General features: G+C 44.0%; 1 protein-coding gene across 1 annotated transcript; it reads right to left on the bottom strand.

Moving 5' to 3' along the window:
• Positions 1-4233: 4233 nt before the first annotated feature.
• LOC110508244 (phakinin-like) lies at positions 4234-15298 on the bottom strand. Its single transcript, XM_036966857.1, has 8 exons — positions 14647-15298; positions 10339-10421; positions 9732-9888; positions 9226-9387; positions 8751-8879; positions 7916-8151; positions 7544-7626; positions 4234-4385 (listed from the first exon to the last, which is right to left on the bottom strand). The coding sequence occupies exons 1-8, from the start codon at positions 15091-15093 to the stop codon at positions 4363-4365; spliced, it is 1320 nt and encodes a 439-aa protein (XP_036822752.1). The 5' UTR covers positions 15094-15298; the 3' UTR covers positions 4234-4362.
• Positions 15299-24908: the final 9610 nt, after the last annotated feature.

Genomic DNA, 24908 nt, shown 5'->3' on the forward strand with positions numbered 1-24908 from the left:
TCCCTGTCCCTGCTGAAGAAAAGCAGGCCCAAACCATGATGCTGCCACCACCATGTTTGACAGTGGGAATGGTGTTTTCAGGGTGATGAGCTGTGTTGCTTTTACGCCAAACATAACGTTTTGCATTGTTGCCAAAAAGTTCAATTTTGGTTTCATCTGACCAGAGCACCTTCTTCCACATGTTTTGTGTGTCTCCCAGGTGGCTTGTGGCAAACTTTAAACAACACTTTTTATGGATATCTTTAAGAAATGGCTTTCTTCTTGCCACTCTTCCATAAAGGCCAGATTTGTGCAATATACGACTGATTGTTGTCCTATGGACAGAGTCTCTCACCTCAGCTGTAGATCTCTGCAGTTCATCCAGAGTGATCATGGGCCTCTTGGCTGCATCTCTGATCAGTCTTCTCCTTGTATGAGCTGAAAGTTTAGAGGGACGGCCAGGTCTTGGTAGATTTGCAGTGGTCTGATACTCCTTCCATTTCAATATTATCGCTTGCACAGTGCTCCTTGGGATGTTTAAAGCTTGGGAAATCTTTTTGTATCCAAATCCGGCTTTAAACTTCTTCACAACAGTATCTCGGACCTGCGTGGTGTGTTCCTTGTTCTTCATGATGCTCTCTGCACTTTTAACGGACCTCTGAGACTATCACAGTGCAGGTGCATTTATACGGAGACTTGATTACACACAGGTGGATTGTATTTATCATCATTAGTCATTTAGGTCAACATTGGATCATTCAGAGATCCTCACTGAACTTCTGGAGAGAGTTTACTGCACTAAAAGTAAAGGGGCTGAATAATTTTGCACGCCCAATTTTTCAGTTTTGGATTTGTTAAAAAAGTTTGAAATATCCAATAAATGTCGTTCCACTTCATGATTGTGTCCCACTTGTTGTTGATTCTTCACAAAAAAATACAGTTTTATATCTTTATGTTTGAAGCCTGAAATGTGGCAAAAGGTCGCAAAGTTCAAGGGGGCCGAATACTTTCGCAAGGCACTGTATATTGAGCACACACTGTGTTGTTGAACTTCTCTATGTGTTTTCTAAGATGAATGAAAGTCTCTGTTTCATATGAATTGTGCAGTGTCATGTATATGGATGAATGTGGTCTTAACCCCTGTTTGGGGTTTTAGGCTGGGTTTCTGTACAGCACTTTGAGATATTAGCTGATGTAAGAAGGGCTATATAAATACATTTGATTTGTGGGAGCGTGCAATTTAAATGTCCTTTCCCCCGTCCTCTTTTTGACTCACAAGGGCAAGACTGAAAATTTGGGCCTGTCATTATCAATGACTTCAATTTAGATCTCTACACCTGCTAAGTCATAGACTGGTTAAACCAGACTGAATGCTGTGCTCTCCATTGTTTTACATCAGCGTTCAGTTGTTTACCCAGGCTAACTGAGTCATATAGCCTGCGTGAGACACAATTGGTTTTTTTTTAATGAGTAATTGAAACCATGGCACAGCATTAATTATAACTCCAAAACCATCTGAGTGGAAAAATTCATAGGACCGAACCACACCTTACTCAGAATTTTAGTCAATGATGTACACAAACAGCCAGCAAAATACTCTTTAATGTTAGAGGGGAAGAAAAAGTCTAACATTTGAAAAAAATAAAATAATAATAATTAAAAAAGGAAAAGGAAACACTGATACACTATTTATACAAAAGTATGTGGACATCCCTTCAAATTAGTGGATTCAGCTATTTCAGTCACACCTGTTGCTGACAGGTGCATGAAATTGAGCACAGAGCCTTGCAATCTCCATAGACACATTGACAGTAGATTGGACTTACCGAAGGGCTCAGAGACTTTCAACATGGCACCGTCATATGATGCCACCTTTCCAACAAGTCAGTTTGTCCAATTTCTGCCCTCCTAGAGCTGTTCCGGTCAACTGTAAGTGCTGCTGTTGTGAAGTGGAAACATCTAGAAGCAACAAAAACGGCTCAGCTGTGAAGTGGTAGGTCACACAAGCTCACAGAACAGGAACGCAGAGTGCTGAAGTGTGTAGCGTGTAAAATGTGTCTGTCCTCGGTTGCAACACTCACTACCGAGTTCCAAACTGCCTCTGGAAGCAGAATCAGCACAAGAACTGTTCGTCGGGAGCTTCATGAAATGGGTTTCCGAGCAGGAGCTGAGCAGCCGCACACACAAGCCTAAGATCACCATGTGCAATGCCAAGCGTCAGTTGGAGTGGTGTAAAGCTCACCACCATTGGACTCTGGAGCAGTGGAAACGTGTTCTCTGGAGTGATGAATCATGCGTCACCATCTGGCAGTCTAACGGACAAATCTGTGTTTGGCAGATGCCAGGAGAACACTACCTGCCCCAATGCATAGTGCCAACTATAAAGTTTGGTGGAGGAGGAATAATGGTCTGGGAATGTTTTTCATGGTTCGGGCTAGGCCCTTTAGTTCCAGGGACGGGACATCTTATTTGTTTATTATATTTTATTATTATTTTTTATTTTTTTAACCAATTTTGTGGTATCCAATTGGTAATTACAGTCCTGTACCATCGCTGCGACTCCTGTACGGACTCGGGAGACACGACTGTCGAGAGCCGTGCGTCCTCCGAAACACATCCCAGCCAAGCTGCACTGCTTCTTGACACAACGGCCGCTAAACCCGGAAGCCAGCAACAATGTGTCAGAGGAAACACCGTACATCTGGTGACCGTGTCAGCATGCATTGCGCCAGGCACGCCACAGGAGTCACAAGTGCGCGATGGGACAGGAACATCCCTGCCAGCCAAATCCGTATTAATGCCCATGATTTTGGAATGAGATGTTTGATGAGCACATACTTTTGGTCATGTAGTGTACCTTGCATTCGGAAAGTATTCAGACCCCTTCACTTTTTTTCACATTTTATTACGTTACAGCCTTATTCTAAAATTGATTAAATAAAAACATTTCCTCAATCTATACACAATACCCCATAATGACAAAGCAAAAACAGGTTTTTAGAAAATGTAGAAACTGTATTCAAAATGAAAAATGGATACCTTATTTACATAAGTATTCAGACCCTTTGTAATAAGACTCGAAATTGAGCTCAGGTGTATCCTGTTTCCATTGATCATCCTTGAGATGTTTCTACAACTTGATTGGAGTCCACCTGTGGTAAATGTCAATTGATTGGACATGATTTGAAAAGGCACACACCTGTCTATATAAGGCCCCACAGTTGACAGTGCATGTCAGAGCAAAAACCATGAGGTTGAAGGAATTGTCTGTAACGCGCTGAGACAGGATTGTGTCTAGGCACAGATCTGGGGAAGAGTACCAAAACATTTCTGCAGCATTGAAGGTCCCCAAGAACACAGTTTGCCTCTGTCATTCTTAAATGGAAAAAATGTGGAACCACCAAGACTCTTCCTAGAGCTGGCCGCCCGGCTAAATCATGCAATCGGGAGAGAAGGGCCTTGGTCAGGGAGGTGACCAAGAACTCGATGGTTACTCTGACAGAGCTCCAGAGTTCCTCTGTGGAGATGGGAGAACCTTCCAGAAGGACAACCATCTCTGCAGCACTCCACCAATCAGGCCTTTATGGTAGAGTGGCCAGACGGAAGCCACTCCTCAGTAAGAGGCACTGGACAGCACGCTTGGAGTTTGCCAAAAGGCACCGAAAGAAACAAGATTCTCTGGTCTGATGAAACCAAGATTGAACTCTTTGGCCTGAATGCCAAGCGTCACATCTGGAGGAAACCTGGCCAATACCATCCCTACGGTGAAGCAAGGTGGCAGCATCATGCTGTAGGGATGTTTTTCAGCGTCGGTTTCAAAATATGGAGACTGGTAGTCAGTAAGGTGTTGTATTGGATTTGTCCCCAATTTTTTTTGTTGTTCAGTATTACTTTAGTGCCTTGTTGCAAACAGGATACATGTTTTGGAATATTTTTATTCTGTACGTGTAACAGTTGTTAAAGTACTATGTGAATTTCACCAGGTTCATATATCAATATGTTGTGTTGATTTGTTATGCATGCCTGCATCCTGGGAGAAGGGGAGTGTGTACTTACGTTTTGCCCGGCGTGCTCGTGCTCAAAATTTTTTGATGCACTGAGAGAGAAAGAGGCGACGATTCTCAGAACAGATGTGCTCTACAAATGTGGAAAAAGTCAAGGGGTTTGAATACTTTCTGTGTGAATACTTTCCCATTCTAACCCAAATCTATTTGAATAGAGGACTAGTTGGGGAAAAAAAGAGGTCCAAACGCTTTCTTGCAGAGGTTTTGATTTTATTCAACTCTGTAGTGAAAACGTGGTTTCAAAATGATACCTTGCACAGAAACCTTGGAGAACAACGGTGTGAGAGCTTTATTCCCCAAATGGCCCAAAGTCCTTCCACTAGGGACTAGATGTGTTGGAGCCTGAAAATACAAAAAATTATTAATAAGTAGTTAATTTTACCAAAATAGTATGAAGGACTTGAAAAATGCATAATAAATATATATATATATATATATATATATATATATATATATATATATATATATATATATATATATGAACCAGCAAACTACTGGTCTGGAAAACCAGGAGTGGAAACAAAATACATCTGGAAACATATTAAAATATCTAAATAAATACAACATTTGGAAAATACTAAAGAAATGCATACACATAAACCCATGATTAAATTACAAAAGTAATTGACAATGAATGCATTGATAATGCATTTGGGATCATTAAAAAGATGATAACAAATTCCAAAAATGATGAGGAGGAATTATATACATGGATATGTATACATTTTCATTTATTTGATTTTTAATCATTCCTGGTTCTCCATAATTACAAACAACCTAACAACAATGTCTTAGCTAACTACAAAGCTAACGACTTTGCAAGATAGTTTAGCTAATAAATTGCCAGCACCTAGCTTCCACTTGTCAGCTAATTATTTCACATTCAAATGACCAGGTAATTCAATCGTATTGGCAATGCGTCTCAATGCGTCTCAATGCGTCTCAATGCAGCAAATGTGATATTTCAGTATAAGACCCTTTACTCAGTACTTTGTTGAAGCACCTTTGGTAGCGATTACAGCCTTGAGTCTTCCTGGGTATAACGCTACAATCTTGGTACACCTGTATTTGGGGAGTTTCTCCCATTATTCTCTGCAGATCCTCTCAAGCTCTGTCAGGTTGGACGGGGAGCGTCGCTGCACAGCTGTTTTCAGGTCTCTCCAGAGATGTTCGATTGGGTTCAAGTCCATGCTTTGGCTGGGCCACTCAAGAACATTCAGAGACTTGTCCCGAAGCCACTCCTGCGTTGTCTTGGCTGTGTGCTTAGGGTCGTTCTCCTGTTGGAAGGTGAACTTTCGCACCTGTCTGAGGTCCTGCGCGCTCTGCAGTAGGTTCTCATCAAGGATCTCTCTGTACTTTGCTCTGTTCACCTTTGCCCTTGATCCTGACTAGTCTCCCAGTCCCTGCCGCTGAAAAACATCCCCGCATGATGCTGCCTCCACCATACTTCACCATAGGGATGGTGCCAGGTTTCCTCCAGACATGACACTTGGCATTCAGGCCAAAGAGTTCAATCTTGGTTTCATCAGACAAGATCATCTTGTTTCTCCATGCGGGCTGTCATGTGACTTTTACTGAGGAGTGGCTTCCGTCTGGCCACTCTACCATAAAGGCCTGATTGGTGGAGTGCTGCAGAGATGGTTGTCCTTCTGGGAGGTTCTCCCATCTCCACAGAGGAACTCTGGAGCTCTGTCAGAGTGACCATCGGGTTCTTGGTCACTTCCCTGACCAAGGCCCTTCTCTCCCGATTGCTTAGTTTGGCCGGGCGGCCAGCTCTAGGAAGAGTCTTGGGGGTTCTAAACTTCTTCCATTTAATAATGATGGAGGCCACAGTGTTCTTGGAGACCTTCAATGCTGTAGAAATGTTTTGGTAGCCTTCCTCAGATCTGTGCCTCGACACAATCCTGCCTTGGAGCTCTACGGACAATTCCTTTGACCTTATGGCTTGGTTTTTACTCTGATATGCACTGTCAACTGTGGGTCCTTATATAGACAGGTGTGTGCCTTTCCAAATCATGTCCAATCATTTTAATTTACCACAGGTGGACTCAAGGATGACCAATGGAAACAGGATGCACCTGAGCTCAATTTTGAGTCTCATAGCAAAGGGTCTGAATATTTATGTAAATAAGGTATCTGTTTTTTTTATTTTATTAATTTGCATAAATGTCACAAAAAAACGATTCTCTCTTTGTCATTATGGGGTATTGTGATGTCATTATGGGGTATTGTGATGTCATTATGGGGTATTGTGTGTAGATTGATGAGGATTTTTTTTATTTAATCCCTTTTAGAATAAAGCCGTAAGGGAACAAAACGTGGAAAAAGTCAAGGGGTCTGAATACTTTCCTGAAGGCGCTGTATGCATTGTAGGTAGGCCCACATTATTTTAGCCTTGCAGGAACCATTTTGGATGTGCGTAAAACTCCATGGTCTGCGTTGTTTTAATATGAGAAATGACGGTGCCTGTAAGTGTGACATGACCTATTTAAAGCAAGTTGTTTTGTTTTAGAAATTGATTAGAATTTTTTGTTCTCTTGTTAGGCCTTATCAATAATGAATTTAATCGTGCTTATTGACAATATTTGTCATGTCCATGCTCAGCCATAATGCAATTTACAGTAGGTCTAGCCCCTATATCAGTGTGAATGCTATTAAAGCCACACAATTACTTAGAACAATGTGGACTGCAAATGGATTTAAGTTAACCTATTTAGGTCTACATTTTGTTATTTCATTTCTGTAAGCCATTTAACAAACTATAACGAACTAACATTGGAATCGGAGTTGATTCCACGGCAATACATAAAAGATCGTAAGTACACAACTTGAAGCACCCAGCATATGGAGCACGTTCTGATTGGCCAGTGAGGGGCCAAGCCTCGACACACCTACAACGTATTTATTCATCAAAGCCCAGCCCTTTCACGCCAACGCCAGCAAGCTCTCTGATAATTGTGACAGTGAAAATAGCAAAAAAAATATTTCTGACACACCCCTGAACCAATAGCACTACCGCCTGCACTTAGATTTACCATTGTGTTAGGTTAGTTAAAATAGAGCCCAGAGGGTTCTACATGGAACCCAAAAGAGTTATACTTGGAACCAAAAAGGCTTCTACTTGGAACCAAAAAGGGTTCTCCTATGGGGACAGCCGAAGGACCCTTTTGGAACCCTTTTAGCACAAGGAAGATGTTTCCAGAAGCACAGAACAACTTCACACACCTCTCACGAGCCAGTCAGATTTCACAGGTGTGTGAAATGTTTGTGAAATTCAAGACCATTGTGATCTGTGTGTGGATTTATGCTTAAGCAAGAGATTAAATGCCTCTGTCAATATTCTCAGCAAGCTGTTCTCCCCGACGAATGCTTTACATTACGAAACAAGTCTTGCGTTTTTAAAGATATTGTTCAATTGAACTTGCCATCACAATAGAGCCATTTTGAGGTCATAAAGAGTGCCTTGCTCCTTGTGTTTTGAACCGGGCTGTAGACTTTACCTTGGAGGGCTGGGTTGCCAGAGGGCTCTGAATGGGGAGGAAGGGGAGTTTGTTTCCCCTCGGGCTCTGATGCACCTGTGCACCTGTTGAGAGGAACACTGTGTCAAAAGAGGTCATGCTATTTCCACCCATTGGAATACATTACGTGCAGTTCACCTTGCAATCATAGTATAAACACAAAACCAGTTTACGACCAGAAAATGAATTTGAATTTTTAAGTAACCTTTATTTTAACTAGGAAAGTCAGTTAAGAACAAATTCTTATTTTACAATGACGGCCTAAAATTATGTCATTACAACGTCATGTGTCAAATTTTGCCTGCTGGGCTATTAATCTTCTTCTTTGAAGTTAGCTACCCTAACCCTACTCACATGGAGGGGTGGTAGCGGCTCTCCTCCCCGTCCAAGATGCCGTGGTAGGTGCCGATTTCCAGCTCCAGACGCATTTTGTTTCCCAGCAACGTCTCATAGTCGCGACGCTGTTGTTCGACGTCGCCGTGGACGTCACCCAGCTCCGACTCCAGCTTGCCGATGACGGATCCCAGGTTCTGCAGCTCGATGTCGTGCCAATGCCTGGCGTCGTTCAGGGAGTTCTCCAGACCTCGCTTCTGTTGAAGCAATAAGAACAACACGAAGGATCAGGCCAGAATTCAACTGTAAATACCCACAAAGAAACATGCTTCATATCGCACAAAACAGCAAAAAAATATTTATTAAGATGAAAATGTCCACAATATATCAGTCTTTGAGAACGGGTGTGTTGGGAGGTGTGCCGGCTTTGAAGCAGTTGACACCTCCAACCACCCCCCCACCCCTCCTGGATCTTACAGCACAATACGTACGTACCAGTGCTCTGATAGACTCAGTTTGGGCCTGCAGACTCTGGATCTTACAGCCAGCATCACAATACGTACGTACCAGTGCTCTGATAGACTCAGTTTGGGCCTGCAGACTCTGGATCTTACAGCCAGCATCACAATACGTACGTACCAGTGCTCTGATAGACTCAGTTTGGGCCTGCAGACTCTGGATCTTACAGCCGGCATCACAATACGTACGTACCAGTGCTCTGATAGACTCAGTTTGGGCCTGCAGACTCTGGATCTTACAGCAGGGCATCACAATACGTACGTACCAGTGCTCTGATAGACTCAGTTTGGGCCTGCAGACTCTGGATCTTACAGCCGGCATCACAATACGTACGTACCAGTGCTCTGATAGACTCAGTTTGGGCCTGCAGACTCTGGATCTTACAGCCAGCATCATTACACTCTGTCTTCAGACTCTCCAGCTCCTCCTCCTCACGGCTCAGTTTACTGCCCATACTCTCCGCCTGCTGAACTCACACACATTTACACGCACACATACACACACACACACACACACACACACACACATACACACACACACACACACACACACACACACACACACACACACACACGCATACAAATGTACAGCCGTCAAAGCTACATCAAAGAGCAGGTGTGTTTCATTCGTTTTGACTGGCCCTTTTAGTAAACACAATAAACCTCAAGCTGACCTCAGAATAGATAAACAACTGACAGACAAATGTAAATAAATGTCAAGTACACATCTGTTTAAAAGTAAATGGTTGTTTTACCCCTTGCTTATTCAGGTGTTATAGCTTGTACAGATGGGGCACAACATTATGAATTTACCTTGCATTCCAGATAGGCGTCGGTCTCGGCACGGTTCTTCTCGATGACTCTTTCCCAGTGGGAGCGAATGTAGGCCAGTATCTGGTCCAGATTGGTCTCAATGGGAGCGTCCAGCTCGTCCATCTCGCCACCTGCCATCTGCTTGTAGAGCACCCTCACGTCCTGTAGGGGGCAGCAGAACACAACACTAACACACCGGATTCACATAATCAACTAAATGATCTTGAGTTTAGATAACAATTAGCTCGATGAGGTGTAGTCTCTCACTCTGTGGAGGCAAATGATTGTCAGTGGAACATTTGTCATAACACTTGAAACCCCACAAGAAAGGAATCCTATGAAAATGTTAGCAGTTAGGGTTTCATATGTGTCGTATTTATTCCTATGCTGGGTAAGTAAACTAAATGAATATCCCAAAATTGTCTTGTGTATTCTAAGTGAGAAAAATCCTGTTAGCTTGGTATTCTGACTGGTTTATGTGCTTTATTCCTTCATGCTGGACCCACCTCCTCGTGGTTGCAGGCCAAGTCCCGAAGCTCAGCCCTCATGCTGTCCATCTGGCTCTCCAGGTCCGACTTCGTCAGGTTGGCGTCGTCAATCACCTTGTACAGAGAGCTGATCTCTTCCTCCATCGCCTTCCTGAACGGCTGTTCATTCTCATACCTACAGGACGATAGAAGGAAACGGAGACAGAGTGAAACTCGAAAGTCAAAGAGATCTTCTCGAATTCCCTAGGTACTGACATTTTGGGAAGGAGGTGAGGAGAGAGGGTGTGAGGGGATGAGGAGAGAGGATGCAAGGAGGTGAAGATAGAGGAGGTGAGGAGAGAGGAGGTGAGGAGAGAGGATGCTAGGAGGTGAGGAGAGAGGGGGTGAGGGGATGAGGAGAGAGGAGGTGAGAGAGGATGCTAGGAGGTGAGGAGAGAGGATGCTAGGAGGTGAGGAGAGAGGATGCTAGGTGGTGAGGAGAGAGCATGCGAGGAGAGAGAAGGTAATGAGAGAGGATGAGAGGAGGTGAGGATGAGAGGAGGTGAGGATGAGAGGAGGTGAGGATGCGAGGAGGTGAGGAGGCGAGGATTCTAGGAGAGAGGATGGTAGGAGAGTGTATGTTCACCGGTCCTTGAAGTCCTCAGCGTTGGCCTGCACATTCTCTGTCTGCAGCATTAGCCTGGCATTGGCAAGGATGGACTCACTAACCTGTGGGGGATTTTTTGCAAATTGTCAGTCTATCCACTACAGCGCAACAGATGCTCTGAAGTGCAACATCAATGGGTATTCTGCATGCATGTATAATGCACTATTACTTGTTAAACACCTTTTATAGTGTCTTAATATAACCCTTATGATATCTGAAGTCAAGGGACTCAAAATGCCTTATTTAGGTAGGACCATTATGAGAGGACAGTAAGACCGGTGGTGTATTGGAGGGTTAAAGCAGGTGAACGTTGAATACACACCCCGTTTATTTTGCGAGAGGATTTCACCCACCTATCGCTGAAAACCAAATATACTTTATTCATCCCTCGAACAGCATTACCACACCTATTTTTCTCCCCAAAATAAATGTGATCTCTTTTGATGAGACTTTCAGTCAGTGAATCAGGTCGTCTCCATGGTAACCAGAGACTCTTTCTGCCTAACGTAAAACCCTTAAATTATGTCCTCACCTAAAGAAATGTCTGCGGGGCTCTATGCAACACCCTTAAACAATTCCTTTAGGTAAGGGACAATTAACCCTTAAGGGAAACACCTTTTTATGCAACCCGGGCCCAGAAACACTGCATCGAGGTTAGACTCCCATTACAAAACTGTCACTTCTAAATGAAAGAGCTATCCAATGCAAAGCCCGCCACAATCTCCAGCTCCGACCACCCACTCAATCAGTGCTTCAACCTTTTTGATTTGATTTGACCTAGTGCCATCAGGTAGAAGGTATAGAACAGTAGAATGTTGCATCGCTGTCATCAGGTAGAAGGTATAGAACCGTAGAATGTTGCATCGCTGTCATCAGGTAGAAGGTATAGAACAGTAGAATGTTGCATCGCTGTCATCAGGTAGAAGGTATAGAACAGTAGAATGTTGCATCGCTGTCATCTGGTGGCAGGTATAGAACAGTAGAATGTTGCATCGCTGTCATCAGGTAGAAGATGTAGAATGTTGCATCGCTGTCATCAGGTAGAAGGTATAGTACAGTAGAATGTTGCATCGCTGTCATCAGGTAGAAGGTATAGAACAGTAGAATGTTGCATCGCTGTCATCAGGTGGCAGGTATAGAACAGTAGAATGTTGTATCGCTGTCATCAGGTAGAAGGTATAGAACAGTAGAATGTTGCATCGCTGTCATCAGGTAGAAGGTATAGTACAGTAGAATGTTGCATCGCTGTCATCAGGTAGAAGGTATAGTACAGTAGAATGTTGCATCGCTGTCATCTGGTGGCAGGTATAGAACAGTAGAATGTTGTATCGCTGTCATCAGGTAGAAGGTATAGAACAGTAGAATGTTGCATCGCTGTCATCAGGTGGCAGGTATAGAACAGTAGAATGTTGCATCGCTGTCATCAGGTGGCAGGTATAGAACAGTAGAATGTTGCATCGCTGTCATCTGGTGGCAGGTATAGAACAGTAGAATGTTGTATCGCTGTCATCAGGTAGAAGGTATAGAACAGTAGAATGTTGCATCGCTGTCATCAGGTGGCAGGTATAGAACAGTAGAATGTTGCATCGCTGTCATCAGGTAGAAGGTATAGAACAGTAGAATGTTGCATCGCTGTCATCAGGTAGAAGGTATAGAACAGTAGAATGTTGTATCGCTGTCATCAGGTAGAAGGTATAGAACAGTAGAATGTTGCATCGCTGTCATCTGGTGGCAGGTATAGAACAGTAGAATGTTGCATCGCTGTCATCAGGTAGAAAACAGTAGAATGTTGCATCGCTGTCATCAGGTGGCAGGTATAGAACAGTAGAATGTTGCATCGCTGTCATCAGGTAGAAGGTATAGAACAGTAGAATGTTGCATCGCTGTCATCTGGTGGCAGGTATAGAACAGTAGAATGTTGCATCGCTGTCATCAGGTAGAAAACAGTAGAATGTTGCATCGCTGTCATCAGGTGGCAGGTATAGAACAGTAGAATGTTGCATCGCTGTCATCAGGTAGAAGGTATAGAACAGTAGAATGTTGCATCGCTGTCATCTGGTGGCAGGTATAGAACAGTAGAATGTTGCATCGCTGTCATCAGGTAGAAGGTATAGAACAGTAGAATGTTGCATCGCTGTCATCAGGTAGAAGGTATAGTACAGTAGAATGTTGCATCGCTGTCATCAGGTAGAAGGTATAGTACAGTAGAATGTTGCATCGCTGTCATCAGGTAGAAGGTATAGAACAGTAGAATGTTGTATCGCTGTCATCAGGTAGAAGGTATAGAACAGTAGAATGTTGTATCGCTGTCATCAGGTAGAAGGTATAGTACAGTAGAATGTTGCATCGCTGTCATCAGGTAGAAGGTATAGAACAGTAGAATGTTGCATCGCTGTCATCAGGTAGAAGGTATAGAACAGTAGAATGTTGCATCGCTGTCATCAGGTGGCAGGTATAGTACAGTAGAATGTTGCATCGCTATCATCAGGTGGCAGGTATAGAACAGTAGAATGTTGCATCGCTGTCATCAGGTAGAAGGTATAGAACAGTAGAATGTTGCATCGCTGTCATCAGGTGGCAGGTATAGAACAGTAGAATGTTGCATCGCTGTCATCAGGTAGAAGGTATAGAACAGTAGAATGTTGCATCGCTGTCATCAGGTGGCAGGTATAGAACAGTAGAATGTTGCATCGCTGTCATCAGGTGGCAGGTATAGAACAGTAGAATGTTGCATCGCTGTCATCAGGTAGAAGGTATAGAACAGTAGAATGTTGCATCGCTGTCATCAGGTAGAAGGTATAGAACAGTAGAATGTTGCATCGCTGTCATCAGGTAGAAGGTATAGAACAGTAGAATGTTGCATCACTAAAGACTCAGCAGGAGCTTCTTAACTTAATTCTAGGATATGGTACAGAGACTGGACTTGTATATAGCTCAAATTCTTGTGTGTTTTATTTCTCATGTGTTTTTCGACAGTCTACAACTGTTGTTTTCTGCATGTGTGACAAATAAACAGATTTAATTTATCAACCTTGTGAACCATTCACACAACAACCTCTCTTCTTTACCTGTCTGTAGATGTCTTCATGTCCTTCTTTACACCTATCTTCCCCTCCTACCTGTCTGTACCCTCTTCCCGTCCTACCTGTCTGTTCCCTCTCTTCCCCTCCTACCTGTCTGTACCCTCTCTTCCCCTCCTCTCTCCCCTCCTACCTGTCTGTACCCTCTCTTCCCCTCCTCTCTCCCCTCCTACCTGTCTGTACCCTCTCTTCCCCTCCTACGTGTCTGTACCCTCTCTTCCCCTCCTACCTGTCTGTACCCTCTCTTCCCCTCCTACCTGTCTGTACCCTCTCTTCCCCTCCTACCTGTCTGTACCCTCTCTTCCCCTCCTACCTGTCTGTACCCTCTCTTCCCCTCCTACCTGTCTGTACCCTCTCTTCCCCTCCTACCTGTCTGTACCCTCTCTTCCCCTCCTACCTGTCTGTACCCTCTCTTCCCCTCCTACCTGTCTGTACCCTCTCTTCCCCTCCTACCTGTCTGTACCCTCTCTTCCCCTCCTACCTGTCTGTGCCCTCTCTTCCCCTGCTACCTGTCTGTACCCTCTCTTCCCCTCCTACCTGTCTGTACCCTCTCCTCCCCTCCTACCTGTCTGTACCCTCTCTTCCCCCCCTCTCTCCCCTCCAACCTGTCTGTTCCCTCTCTTCCCCTCCTACCTGTCTGTACCCTCTCTTCCCCTCCTACCTGTCTGTTCCCTCTCTTCCCCTCCTACCTTCTGAACCCTCTCTTCCCCTCCTACCTGTCTATACTATTTCTTCCCCTCCTCTCTCCACTCCTACCTGTCTGTACCCTCTCTTCCCCTCCTCTCTCCCGTCCTACCTGTCTGTTCCCTCTCTTCCCCTCCTACCTTCTGTACCCTCTCTTCCCCTGCTCTACTACCTGTCTGTACCCTCTCTTCCCCTCCTCTCTCCCCTCCTAGCTGTCTGTACCCTCTCTTCCCCTCCTCTCTCCCCTCCAACCTGTCTGTTCCCTCTCTTCCCCTCCTACCTTCTGTACCCTCTCCTCCCCTGCTCTCCTACCTGACTGTACCCTCTCTTCCCGTCATCCTCTCATTCTCATCCTTCCTTTCTTACCTGTCTTCAGAGGTCCTTCCTTCTCTACTCCTCTCCTCCCTCTCTCTCTTCCACTTCTCTCTCACTCCCCACTTATCAGTCTGTACCCTCTCTTCATTTTAAAATCCCTCCTCTCTCTCCCTCTCTTTCTTTCTTTCTCTCTTACTTCCTTACTTACATGTCTGTAAACATCCTCCCAGTCTTGTCTGAGGGGACCCCAGGCTCCAGCGCTGGACACCTTACGATCCAGGCAGTGCTTGATCTGCTCCTCCAGCTGCTGGTTGAGCTGCTCCAGGGCGTGCACCTTGTCCCTGTACTCCATCAGGCAGCTGTTGAGGTTCTCGGCACCCCCGGGGTACTGCCTGCCACCGGTCCCGACCCCGTGGGGCATCACAGGCACGGCCGTGCTCCTCAGCCCCTGCAGGAACACACTGCTGATGCCCAGGGCTCGTCGTGACACGCGCGTGCCCATGCTGGAGGTGACGCCCGTGGGGGCCGTCCCCACAAAGACTCCCCGGGGGGCATTGGTGATGCCTGCGGTGCCAACCCTGGTGTTGGCACTACCTGGGCGCTCCTTGGCAGCAGGTTGGTTCAGGAAGGAGGATCGACGTCTCGGCAGAGGCATGGCCTCTTGTTCTTGGACAATGCGGGTATGAGATGGGAGAGAACAAGGTGTGTGGGTGTCAGAAGAAGGCTAGTCACCCTGCATGGACATCGTCGAGAGGCTTAAGAATCTGTTCGATGGCCTGATCGTGTCAAACAGCCGTAGTCCCTGGGCGCATGGCTCTTTATTGTGGCCTGAGCTTCTGGAAAGCAGAGGGGCTTATTGTTCTCCTGTGGTGTTTGTGCTGTGATTGTGACTGGGACTGGCTCAGGTTGGTGGATTGGGGCTCTTTGTGTGTGGCTGCTGGTTGTTCTTTTTTGGCTGACCCAGCATTGGAGCCCTCTCAGGAAAACTCCATCGAGTGCTGGATTGCTCACCCCATCCCCAAGCACACACTGCCACCGATACTTCTGACTGGACAAAATCTGACTGGAGATGCTTCTACCTCCTTTTGTGTGTGTGTGTGTGTGTGTGTGTGTGTGTGTGTGTGTGTGTGTGTGTGTGTGTGTGTGTGTGTGTGTGTGTGTGTGAGGGAGAGAGAGGTGTGCGCATGAGTGAGGTGTGTGTGTGTGTGCACGAGAGAGGTGTGTGTGTGTGTGTGTATGAGAGAGGGGTGTGCATGAGTGAGGTGTGTGTGTGTGCATGAGTGGGGTGTGTGTGTGTGTGTGCATGAGAGAGGTGTGTATATGAGAGAGGTGGGTGTTTGTGTGAGAGAGGTGTGTGTGTGTATGAGAGAGATGTGTGTTTGTGTGTATGAGAGAGGTGTGTGTGTGTGTGAGAGGTGTGTGTGTGTGTGTATGAGAGAGGTGTGTGTGTGTGTATGAGAGAGGTGTGTGTGTGTGTGTATGAGAGAGGTGTGTGTGTGTGTGAGAGAGGTGTGTGTTTGTGTGAGAGATGTGTGTGTGTGTATGAGAGAGGTGTGTGTGTGTGTGAGAGAGGTGTGTGTGTATGAGAGAGGTGTGTGTGTGTATGAGAGAGGTGTGTGTGTGTATGAGAGAGGTGTGTGTGTGTGTGTGTGTGTGTGAGAGAGAGGTGTGTGTGTGTGTGAGAGAGGTGTGTGTGTGTATGAGAGAGGTGTGTGTGTGTGTGTGAGAGAGGTGTGTGTGTGTATGAGAGAGGTGTGTGTGTGTATGAGAGAGGTGTGTGTGTGTGAGAGAGGTGTGTGTGTGTGTGAGAGAGGTGTGTGTGTTTGTGAGAGAGGTGTGTGTGTGTATGAGAGAGGTGTGTGTGTGTGTGTGAGAGAGGTGTGTGTGTGTGAGAGAGGTGTGTGTGTGTGTGTGAGAGAGGTGTGTGTGTGTATGAGAGAGGTGTGTGTGTGTGTGAGAGAGGTGTGTGTGTGTATGAGAGAGGTGTGTGTGTGTGAGAGAGGTGTGTGTGTGTGTGTGAGAGAGGTGTGTGTGTGTGTGTGAGAGAGGTGTGTGTGTGTATGAGAGAGGTGTGTGTGTGTGAGAGAGGTGTGTGTGTGTGTGTGAGAGAGGTGTGTGTGTGTGTGAGAGAGGTGTGTGTGTGTGTGTATGAGAGAGGTGTGTGTGTGTGTGAGAGAGGTGTGTGTGTGTGTATGAGAGAGGTGTGTGTGTGTGTGTGAGAGAGGTGTGTGTGTTTGTGTGTATGTGTTCTGAAGTATCCGTTTAATATGACAGACTGGAGAAGGGCCAAAGGAATGTTCAGTATAGCCTGTTTTAAAGGCCATAACTGGGATATGTTTGATTCAAATAGTCAGTGAAGGAATGAACTCAAATCTGATTCATGAATTGAAAAATAATGTACTGGTATTTAAGGATAATTTTCTCAAATGTTAAAAAATGTTTACATTTCAACACGTCCTGAATTGACCACCCCGGAGAGCACGACTTCTGTCTCTAAGTGTGGTCTTCTTCTTAGCCACAGAAACATACTAGACGTTCCAGCGAGTACTGTCAAGACTGCATGTGGTATTCTGTAGAAGGCTCTATTAGCTTTGTGGGGACAAAGGCCATGTGATAATGCCATACAACATAGACCGTAGAGCCCAGGTCAACTACCAGAGACAATTGAGTCACCACTCACCCTTCCTGAATTCTCTCCAGTGTGAGTGAGTGGATTGGATGTTTTTTCTGCCATGTCACGCATATCAGACAAGCTAATGAGTTGCTGTCAAAAGAAGAGACTGGCCCATTTTGAAATCAGGTGAAGTGCGTTTGATCTCAGTGATCAAAACAGACAGGTGTAAAACTCCAAAAGTTGAATAGAATTGTGCTGTTGTGCCGTGCGGTGACAGAATAGATCAAAGTCATATCGTCTGTATCAAATGGGGATTTTGACACTGGTTAGAGGGATGAGTTATTTGCTTGATTTTAAAGGAGACCGTGTTCCTCGTGTCCTTTTGTAACGTTGTCCATGTTTATTGAAAGGACAGTGATCTGGCCGATAAGGAGACAGACAGGGAGAGGCTCAGAGAAGTCGAGACGGGGCTCGGACTCCGTCGCCAGGGGTTATGTGATCCGGGGTTGGGAGCTCTGAACGCTATACCACAATTTGGCACATTTTATTATTATTTATTTCAAACATTTTAATCAAATTATTTAAAGAGGAATTTTACATAGACAGTTTTGAATCCATTATTCTCCAAAAGGTAGATACATCAACGAAACTGTCTCGTGTCAGAATACATGTTGAAGAGTCATCTGTAGACAGAATTATTTCAGTATTTTACAGTCCCGATAGTGTGTCGTGTAAAATCTAACCAAGAGTGTCATCGCTAGAAGATAAGAACAGAAAACGTTTACAATGTGATCATATAAGGTGTTTGTGTGCTATGTGTTGTGATGTGATATTGCAACATCTTTACTTAATGTAAAAATTGTAATTCATTTCACTACATGTTGTGTTTTTATTTGCTTGAGATTGTACAGATTCTGACATATCACAGTGAGAAATGTTTTTTTCAAAGTGTTTTTAGGAGAGGCTCGTAGCTTTGTTTCAACAGTTCCGGCAAAAACACTTAGAAGAAAGAACCTTTCAGCCTTAGGGTAGGGCTTTTTGCAGCATTTCTTAATCTCTGATTATGCGACACACAATGACCTCTGCACTTGTCCGAACCACAAAGTCACAGCGCTAGACATTGCATAAGAACATGTGAAGTTGAACTTGGTAAAATCAATGATTCTTCTTTAGGCGCAGTGATTCATCCAAACAGAACTGTGTGTCATCACTGCACCCTGTCAGGCCAGCATAGTATTTGTATGGGTACTTAACTTCATGGGTTCCTCTATCCACAACAGGAACAGTTTACCATTCCATCTGGGGATGCCCCAAGATCAGATTGACCAGAGAGCTTCACACTGAAATGTTGATGTCTTTTTCTAATTTTTTTCTGGCTGTGTCCTCCATGTCTTTATTTTTTTTCTGGCTGTGTCCTCCATGTCTTTATATATTTTCTGGCTGTGTCCTCCATGTCTTTATATATTTTCTGGCTGTGTCCTCCATGTCTTTATATATTTTCTGGCTGTGTCCTCCATGTCTTTATTTTTTTCTGGCTGTGTCCTCCATGTCTTTATTTTTTTCTGGCTGTGTCCTCCATGTCTTTATATATTTTCTGGCTGTGTCCTCCATGTCTTTATTTTTTTCTGGCTGTGTCCTCCATGTCTTTATTTTTTTCTGGCTGTGTCCTCCATGTCTTTCTAATATTTTTCTGGCTGTGTCCTCCATGTCTTTATATATTTTCTGGCTGTGTCCTCCATGTCTTTATATATTTTCTGGCTGTGTCCTCTATGTCTTTTTCTATTTTTTTCTGGCTGTGTCCTCCATGTCTTTTTCTAATATTTTCTGGCTGTGTCCTCCATGTCTTTATATATTTTCTGGCTGTGTCCTCCATGTCTTTTTCTAATATTTTTCTGGCTGTGTCCTCCATGTCTTTTTCTAATATTTTCTGGCTGTGTCCTCCATGTCTTTATATATTTTCTGGCTGTGTCCTCCATGTCTTTTTCTAATATTTTTCTGGCTGTGTCCTCCATGTCTTTTTCTAATATTTTCTGGCTGTGTCCTCCATGTCTTTATAATATTTTTCTGGCTGTGTCCTCCATGTCTTTTTCTAATATTTTTCTGGCTGTGTCCTCCATGTCTTTATATATTTTTCTGGCTGTGTCCTCCATGTCTTTTTCTAATATTTGTCTGGCTGTGTCCTCCATGTCTTTTTCTAATTTGTTTCTGGCTGTGTCCTCCATGTCTTTTTCTAATATTTTCTGGCTGTGTCCTCCATGTCTTTATATATTTTCTGGCTGTGTCCTCCATGTCTTTTTCTAATATTTTTCTGGCTGTGTCCTCCATGTCTTTTTCTAATATTTTCTGGCTGTGTCCTCCATGTCTTTTTCTAATATTTTCTGGCTGTGTCCTCCATGTCTTTATATATTTTCTGGCTGTGTCCTCCATGTCTTTTTCTAATATTTTTCTGGCTGTGTCCTCCATGTCTTTTTCTAATATTTTCTGGCTGTGTCCTCCATGTCTTTATAATATTTTCTGGCTGTGTCCTCCATGTCTTTATAATATTTTTCTGGCTGTGTCCTCCATGTCTTTTTCTAATATTTTCTGGCTGTGTCCTCCATGTCTTTTTCTAATATTTTCTGGCTGTGTCCTCCATGTCTTTATAATATTTTCTGGCTGTGTCCTCCATGTCTTTTCCACATAGTACAGCTGGGACATGATGCAACTCACTGTCATGGTAACGCGTTGTCCTTTTTTACCAAGTTGATTTTATCTGTGTTTTCGCCTGCCTCGTACACGCGGTGGAATGCGATGCTTGTTATTCGTTGATTCTGTGTGTGTGCCAGGCCTGGCATTTGGACTGCTCCTTGGAGGTAAACTCAATGGTTTCACACGTCAGTTTCTGTTTCAATCCTCTGGAAAAGCCTCTTCACTCTTCTCCTGTACTTCATGTGGTGAGAGGTCCCTTAGATTTGGCGACATAGAGAGCCGTGAGTGGCTCTGACAGGTCCTCTGTGTTTGGTGTTGGATTCCCCGGATGCCGTGTCAACAATATCACTGTCCTAGTGAGCACAGTTCCTTTTGGCGCAAGGGATTTCAGTTATGCCATGTTTTTATTTATTATTGTTTTCTTTTTGTCGTAGGCAATGTAAAAAAAGTAAATCAGCTTTTAGCTGCAAATGTGTACCTCGAAATCAAACGTATTCTTCATAACATCAGCTGTTGTGTTTTTCGTCAACTCCCAAGCGGTTGCTAAGCGACAACTTCTTCACTGAATGTAGCTATATATATTTTTTTATTATGAACACAACAAATAAAATAAAAACAGAAATATACGAACAAGAGTACATAAACTTAACAGACAGAGAGGTATTACATATCAAGATTCATTTTCAATTTGTATTGCTTTTACTGATCATTTCAATTCTATCTTAAATAATGTGAAGAGGGGTTTGTTCTCTGCCAACTGAATGTATCTACTGCCATCTGCACGTGCGGGTATCCACTTATCGTGCCAATGTTTGCACACGATGGAAGGGGGTCTATAGCTACCTGTATGCTCTCATGACCTGTAATATATGACCGATAAATTAGAAACATCATGAAAAAAAAATTGGGGGGCCAATTGCAAACAATGGCCAGAATTGAACTCGCAGCTGTATCTTAGATCTCATGTTGTTACCGTGTCAAACGAGTTTGATATCAGACAGCTGCATATAAATGATCAACTCCCGCCCATCAAAATATCAACCTATCAGCATGGTTGAAATTCTCAAGGCTGGTAATTCATCTAAAATACTTATTTTAAGAATATAAGATTGTATTTCATACAGACATTAAATCGTAAAGTAACTGTCCAGTGTTTCCACATCATCATGTTGATGTAAAATGAGTGAATATTGAGTGAATATAGTATTACTTTATACAACGGGTGGGTCTAATCCTGAATGCTGATTGGTTAAAACCGCATTCCAGCCGGGGTCTACTTCACAAATCACCACCAACTAAATAAATGACGTTGAAATGCCTATTTACTCTGTTCCATCTCACTGCGCAATCCACTGTCTCATCAACCCTGCCAGGAAATGTACACTTGATCTCCACTATATAAAGCATCTAGACATTATCTCCCATTTCTTTTAGACTATCATTTGGTTTTCAACAGCAGAGATTTGTATGAACCTTGCTGTCTGTCTCTCCGACCTTTTCAATATTGTTTCAATATTGAATTGCGATCTCCGCCGTCTCATATAAAGTGAATGTATCCGAACGACACCGACAGAAAAATCGAACTGGTTATCATAGCAACATACACCTTTTTCAGTTGATTGGATAAATCGATACTTTGTTACGAAAACTAAGATGGATGAGGGGAACATTTATTTTGATATTTTCGGCGGCATGACTATGGATGAGTTGGAAAAAGAGATTTGGAGGATACTGCATTGAATGACAGCAGGAATTCCCAAATTTGGGAACGCGTAATGCCGTCGGGGGTATGCCAAACAACAGACAAGGACGTTGGACCATCGAAGACGCGCAAATATGATGAGAACTACATTGATTTGGGATTCACTTATATTGGGAGTAGTGCCTTTCGTCAGCCACAGTGTGTCATATGTGTAAAAATACTGTAATGAAACATAAGGTCTCGAACCCTCGACTTTTTAGCCTGAAGTCCAGCGCACTATCGACTGTGCCGCAAAAGCATACTCCAGCGGCAGAGTCGACATTGGCGCTTATAAACCCAGGGTCGTTACAGTACTATCTCACAACTTGATGAAACCTTCACTCTTGCACAGACATTTAGAAACAAAACATGCCAATTTGAAAAGCCCCACCCCCCCCCCAAAAAAAGTTTTTTGAGCGAGAATTAAGACTTTCGAATAGTAATGTATAAATAAAAGCAATAGATACCATTAATAAGAAGGGGCTAGAAGCGTCTTAAATGGTGAGCTACCAAGTGGCTAGGATTTTTTCTGCTGCCATGGATATGGCTGGGACAATGCTGGGGTGAAAAGGCCAAAAAAACTATACAGACAATGCCTCCATCAAATACCACTGTTTCGCGATGCATCAGTGACATGGCAGGAGATGTTTTGAAACAATTACTGCTTTGAATACAAGCCAGTGAATTATATGTGTTACAGCCGGATGAGTCAACAGATGTGGTGGGCCTGGCACAGCTACTAGTATATGTATGTTACGTTTATAGGGAGTCAATTAAGGAAGACAACTTCTGATTCTAACATGTATTGACTCAGGGGTGTGAATACTTATGTAATATAGACATTTCTGTATTTAATTGTCAATAATTGTCCAAATCTGCTATTTTTGACTACTTTAACTACTTTATAAGAATCTTTAAAGGTGTCAATAATTTTGACCCCTACCTTATTTGAGAAGAAACAAAATATTACTTGTTAAACAAAATCTCTTTCTCTGAGCAATTGTATTAGTATAAAATAATTTAAGCATACAATACAGCTTATTATTGCTCATCTTTATCAAGGGTGTCAATCATTTCGGATAGCCGACTAGGTGAAACATCCGTCAGTGCCCTTGTGCAAGGCACCTAAAGCAACGATTTTTTTTACAAAAGAGAACAGTTTTTATTGCAACACAAATTATTGCAGTTTTACCATTTCACCACCAGGGGGTGCTGCAGCACCCCCAGTACCCCTACTTCCCGCAGCTTTGGTGGAGCACATCTAAAGATTGAGGATAAAAAAAAATAAGAATGCACTGTGGGGGGAGAGCATTACCCTCTAATAGGGTTGTGCCAACATTTCCATACTCATATTTGTAATAGTATTCGTAAATTGACATGATACTCGTGATCAGAAAAATGTTTTAATATGCCTAAGTAGATGTTGGCAAAATATCTCCCTGCATGTTCTAACTGAAAATAAAACTGCAGATTGGGAGCAGCGTGCAGAGGGCTGTCTGTGCCACCAAGTTTGTTGTCACTCAGTCAGAATGCGCATCAGCATTCAAAGTAAATGTCCAGTTCAAAGTAAATGACACAGATCCATATATGGCAATGGTTTATATATAGGCCTACTGCAGCTCTGATTGGTTGTGCTGCACCAGTCTGTTAGGAGTACGGGCTGAGTCTGACACAGATCCATATATGGCAATGGTTTATATATAGGCCTACTGCAGCTCTGATTGGTTGTGCTGCACCAGTCTGTTAGGAGTACGGGCTGAGTCTGACACAGATCCATATATGGCAATGGTTTATATATAGGCCTACTGCAGCTCTGATTGGTTGTGCTGCACCAGTCTGTTAGGAGTACGGGCTGAGTCTGACACAGATCCATATATGGCAATGGTCTTTTTGCATACAGTGATGTGTGTTTTGTCCTATATTTTTATGACATTTATTTTTAATCCCAGCCCCCTATCCCTTCAGGAGTGTCACCTGTCCTTGTGACTGTCCCCACCCCCCTCCAGGTCTCGCCCATCTTCCCCCATTATCCTCTGTGTATTTATACCTGTGTTCTCTGTTTGTCCGTTGCCAGATTGTCAAGTCAACCAGCATTTTTGTTCTCAACTCCTGCTTTTCCCAGTCTCTCTTTTTCTCGCCCTCCTGGTTTTGACCCGTGCCTGTCCTGACTCTGAGCCCGCTTGCCTGACCACTCTGCCTGCCCCTAACCCTGAACCTGCCTGCTGACCTGTACCTTTGCCACACCTCTGGATTGTTGACCTCTGCCTACTCTGAGCCTGCCTGCCCTCCGGTACCGTTGCCCCACCTCTGGTTTACTAACCTCTGCCTGCCTTGACCTGTCTATTGCCTGCCCCTGTTGGAATATTAAACCATTGTCTATTCGACGTGTCTGCATCTGGGTCTTACCTTGATTCCTGATAAGGAGGCCTTTTGCCTTTTTGTAGGCCGTCATTGTAAATAAGAATTTGTTCACAACTGACTTACCTGGTTAAAAAAAATATATATACTAACTAAATATAGGCCTACTGCAGCTCTGATTGGTTATGCCACACCGGTCTGTTTAGAGTAGGGGTTACAACAAAATCTCTTGTATAGTTTGTTTTGGTGTGTTGCATTGAAGTGGCTTGCGTTGATTCGATCACAGTTGCCACAGTAAAGGGAAATGTTGATAGTATTACCTAACAGGAAAAACTCAATCTTGTGCTTTTCTCCATGGGCTGATACAGTATTTCTTCTGTCCCGGGGGAGCTGAGTGGCAGTCTCAGGGCTACTGCGCATCCCACTTGCAGCTTAGAGGGAACATTGGTGGCCACACAGTAGTGGGTAAACGGAGTACAGGAGGGGGCTAAGCACACACCCCTGGGGGGCCCCCGTGTTGATGGTCAGCGTGGCAGAAGAGTTGTTGCCTACTCTCACCACCTGGGGTCGGCCCATCAGAAGGTCCAGGATCCAGTTGCAGAGGAAGGTGTTCAGTCCCAGGGACCCGAGTTTGGTGATGAGCTTGGAGGGCACTTTGGTTTTAAGCGCTGAGCTGTAGTCGATGAACAGCATTCTCACATAGGTATTACTCTTGTCAAGGTGGGAGAGGGCCGTGTGGAGTGCAATCGTCTGTAGATCTATTGTGGCGGTTTGAAAATTGGGGTGGGTGTCTGGGATGATGGAGGTGATGTGTGCCATGACCAGCCTTTCAAAGCACTTCATAATTACAGATGAGTGCTACAGGGTGGTAGTCATTGTGGCAGGTAACCTTGGTTCTTGGGAACAGGAATGATGGTAGTCAGCTTGCGACATGTGAGGATCACAGACTTGGACCTGCTTGCTGGTCTGCACATGCTCTGAGAACACTATGCCGCCAGGGACTCAAATTCATTAAAAATCCTACAATGTGATTTTCTGGATTTGTTTTTCTCATTTTGTCTGTCATAGT

The sequence above is a fragment of the Oncorhynchus mykiss genome, chromosome 28 (assembly GCF_013265735.2).
Source record: "Oncorhynchus mykiss isolate Arlee chromosome 28, USDA_OmykA_1.1, whole genome shotgun sequence".
Taxonomy (NCBI): Eukaryota; Metazoa; Chordata; class Actinopteri; order Salmoniformes; family Salmonidae; genus Oncorhynchus; species Oncorhynchus mykiss.

What these genes read in the sequence shown, in the direction of transcription:
- LOC110508244 (XM_036966857.1), bottom strand. Translation starts at nt 15,093, where the DNA reads ATGCCTCTGCCGAGACGTCGATCCTCCTTCCTGAACCAACCTGCTGCC. An exon ending in ACGCCTATCTGGAATGCAAG is followed by an intron (nt 8,880 to 9,225) that starts GTAAATTCATAA and finishes GTGTGAGTTCAG; the next exon opens with CAGGCGGAGAGTATGGGCAG. An exon ending in TGGCAACCCAGCCCTCCAAG is followed by an intron (nt 4,386 to 7,543) that starts GTAAAGTCTACA and finishes TTGTATTTTCAG; the next exon opens with GCTCCAACACATCTAGTCCC.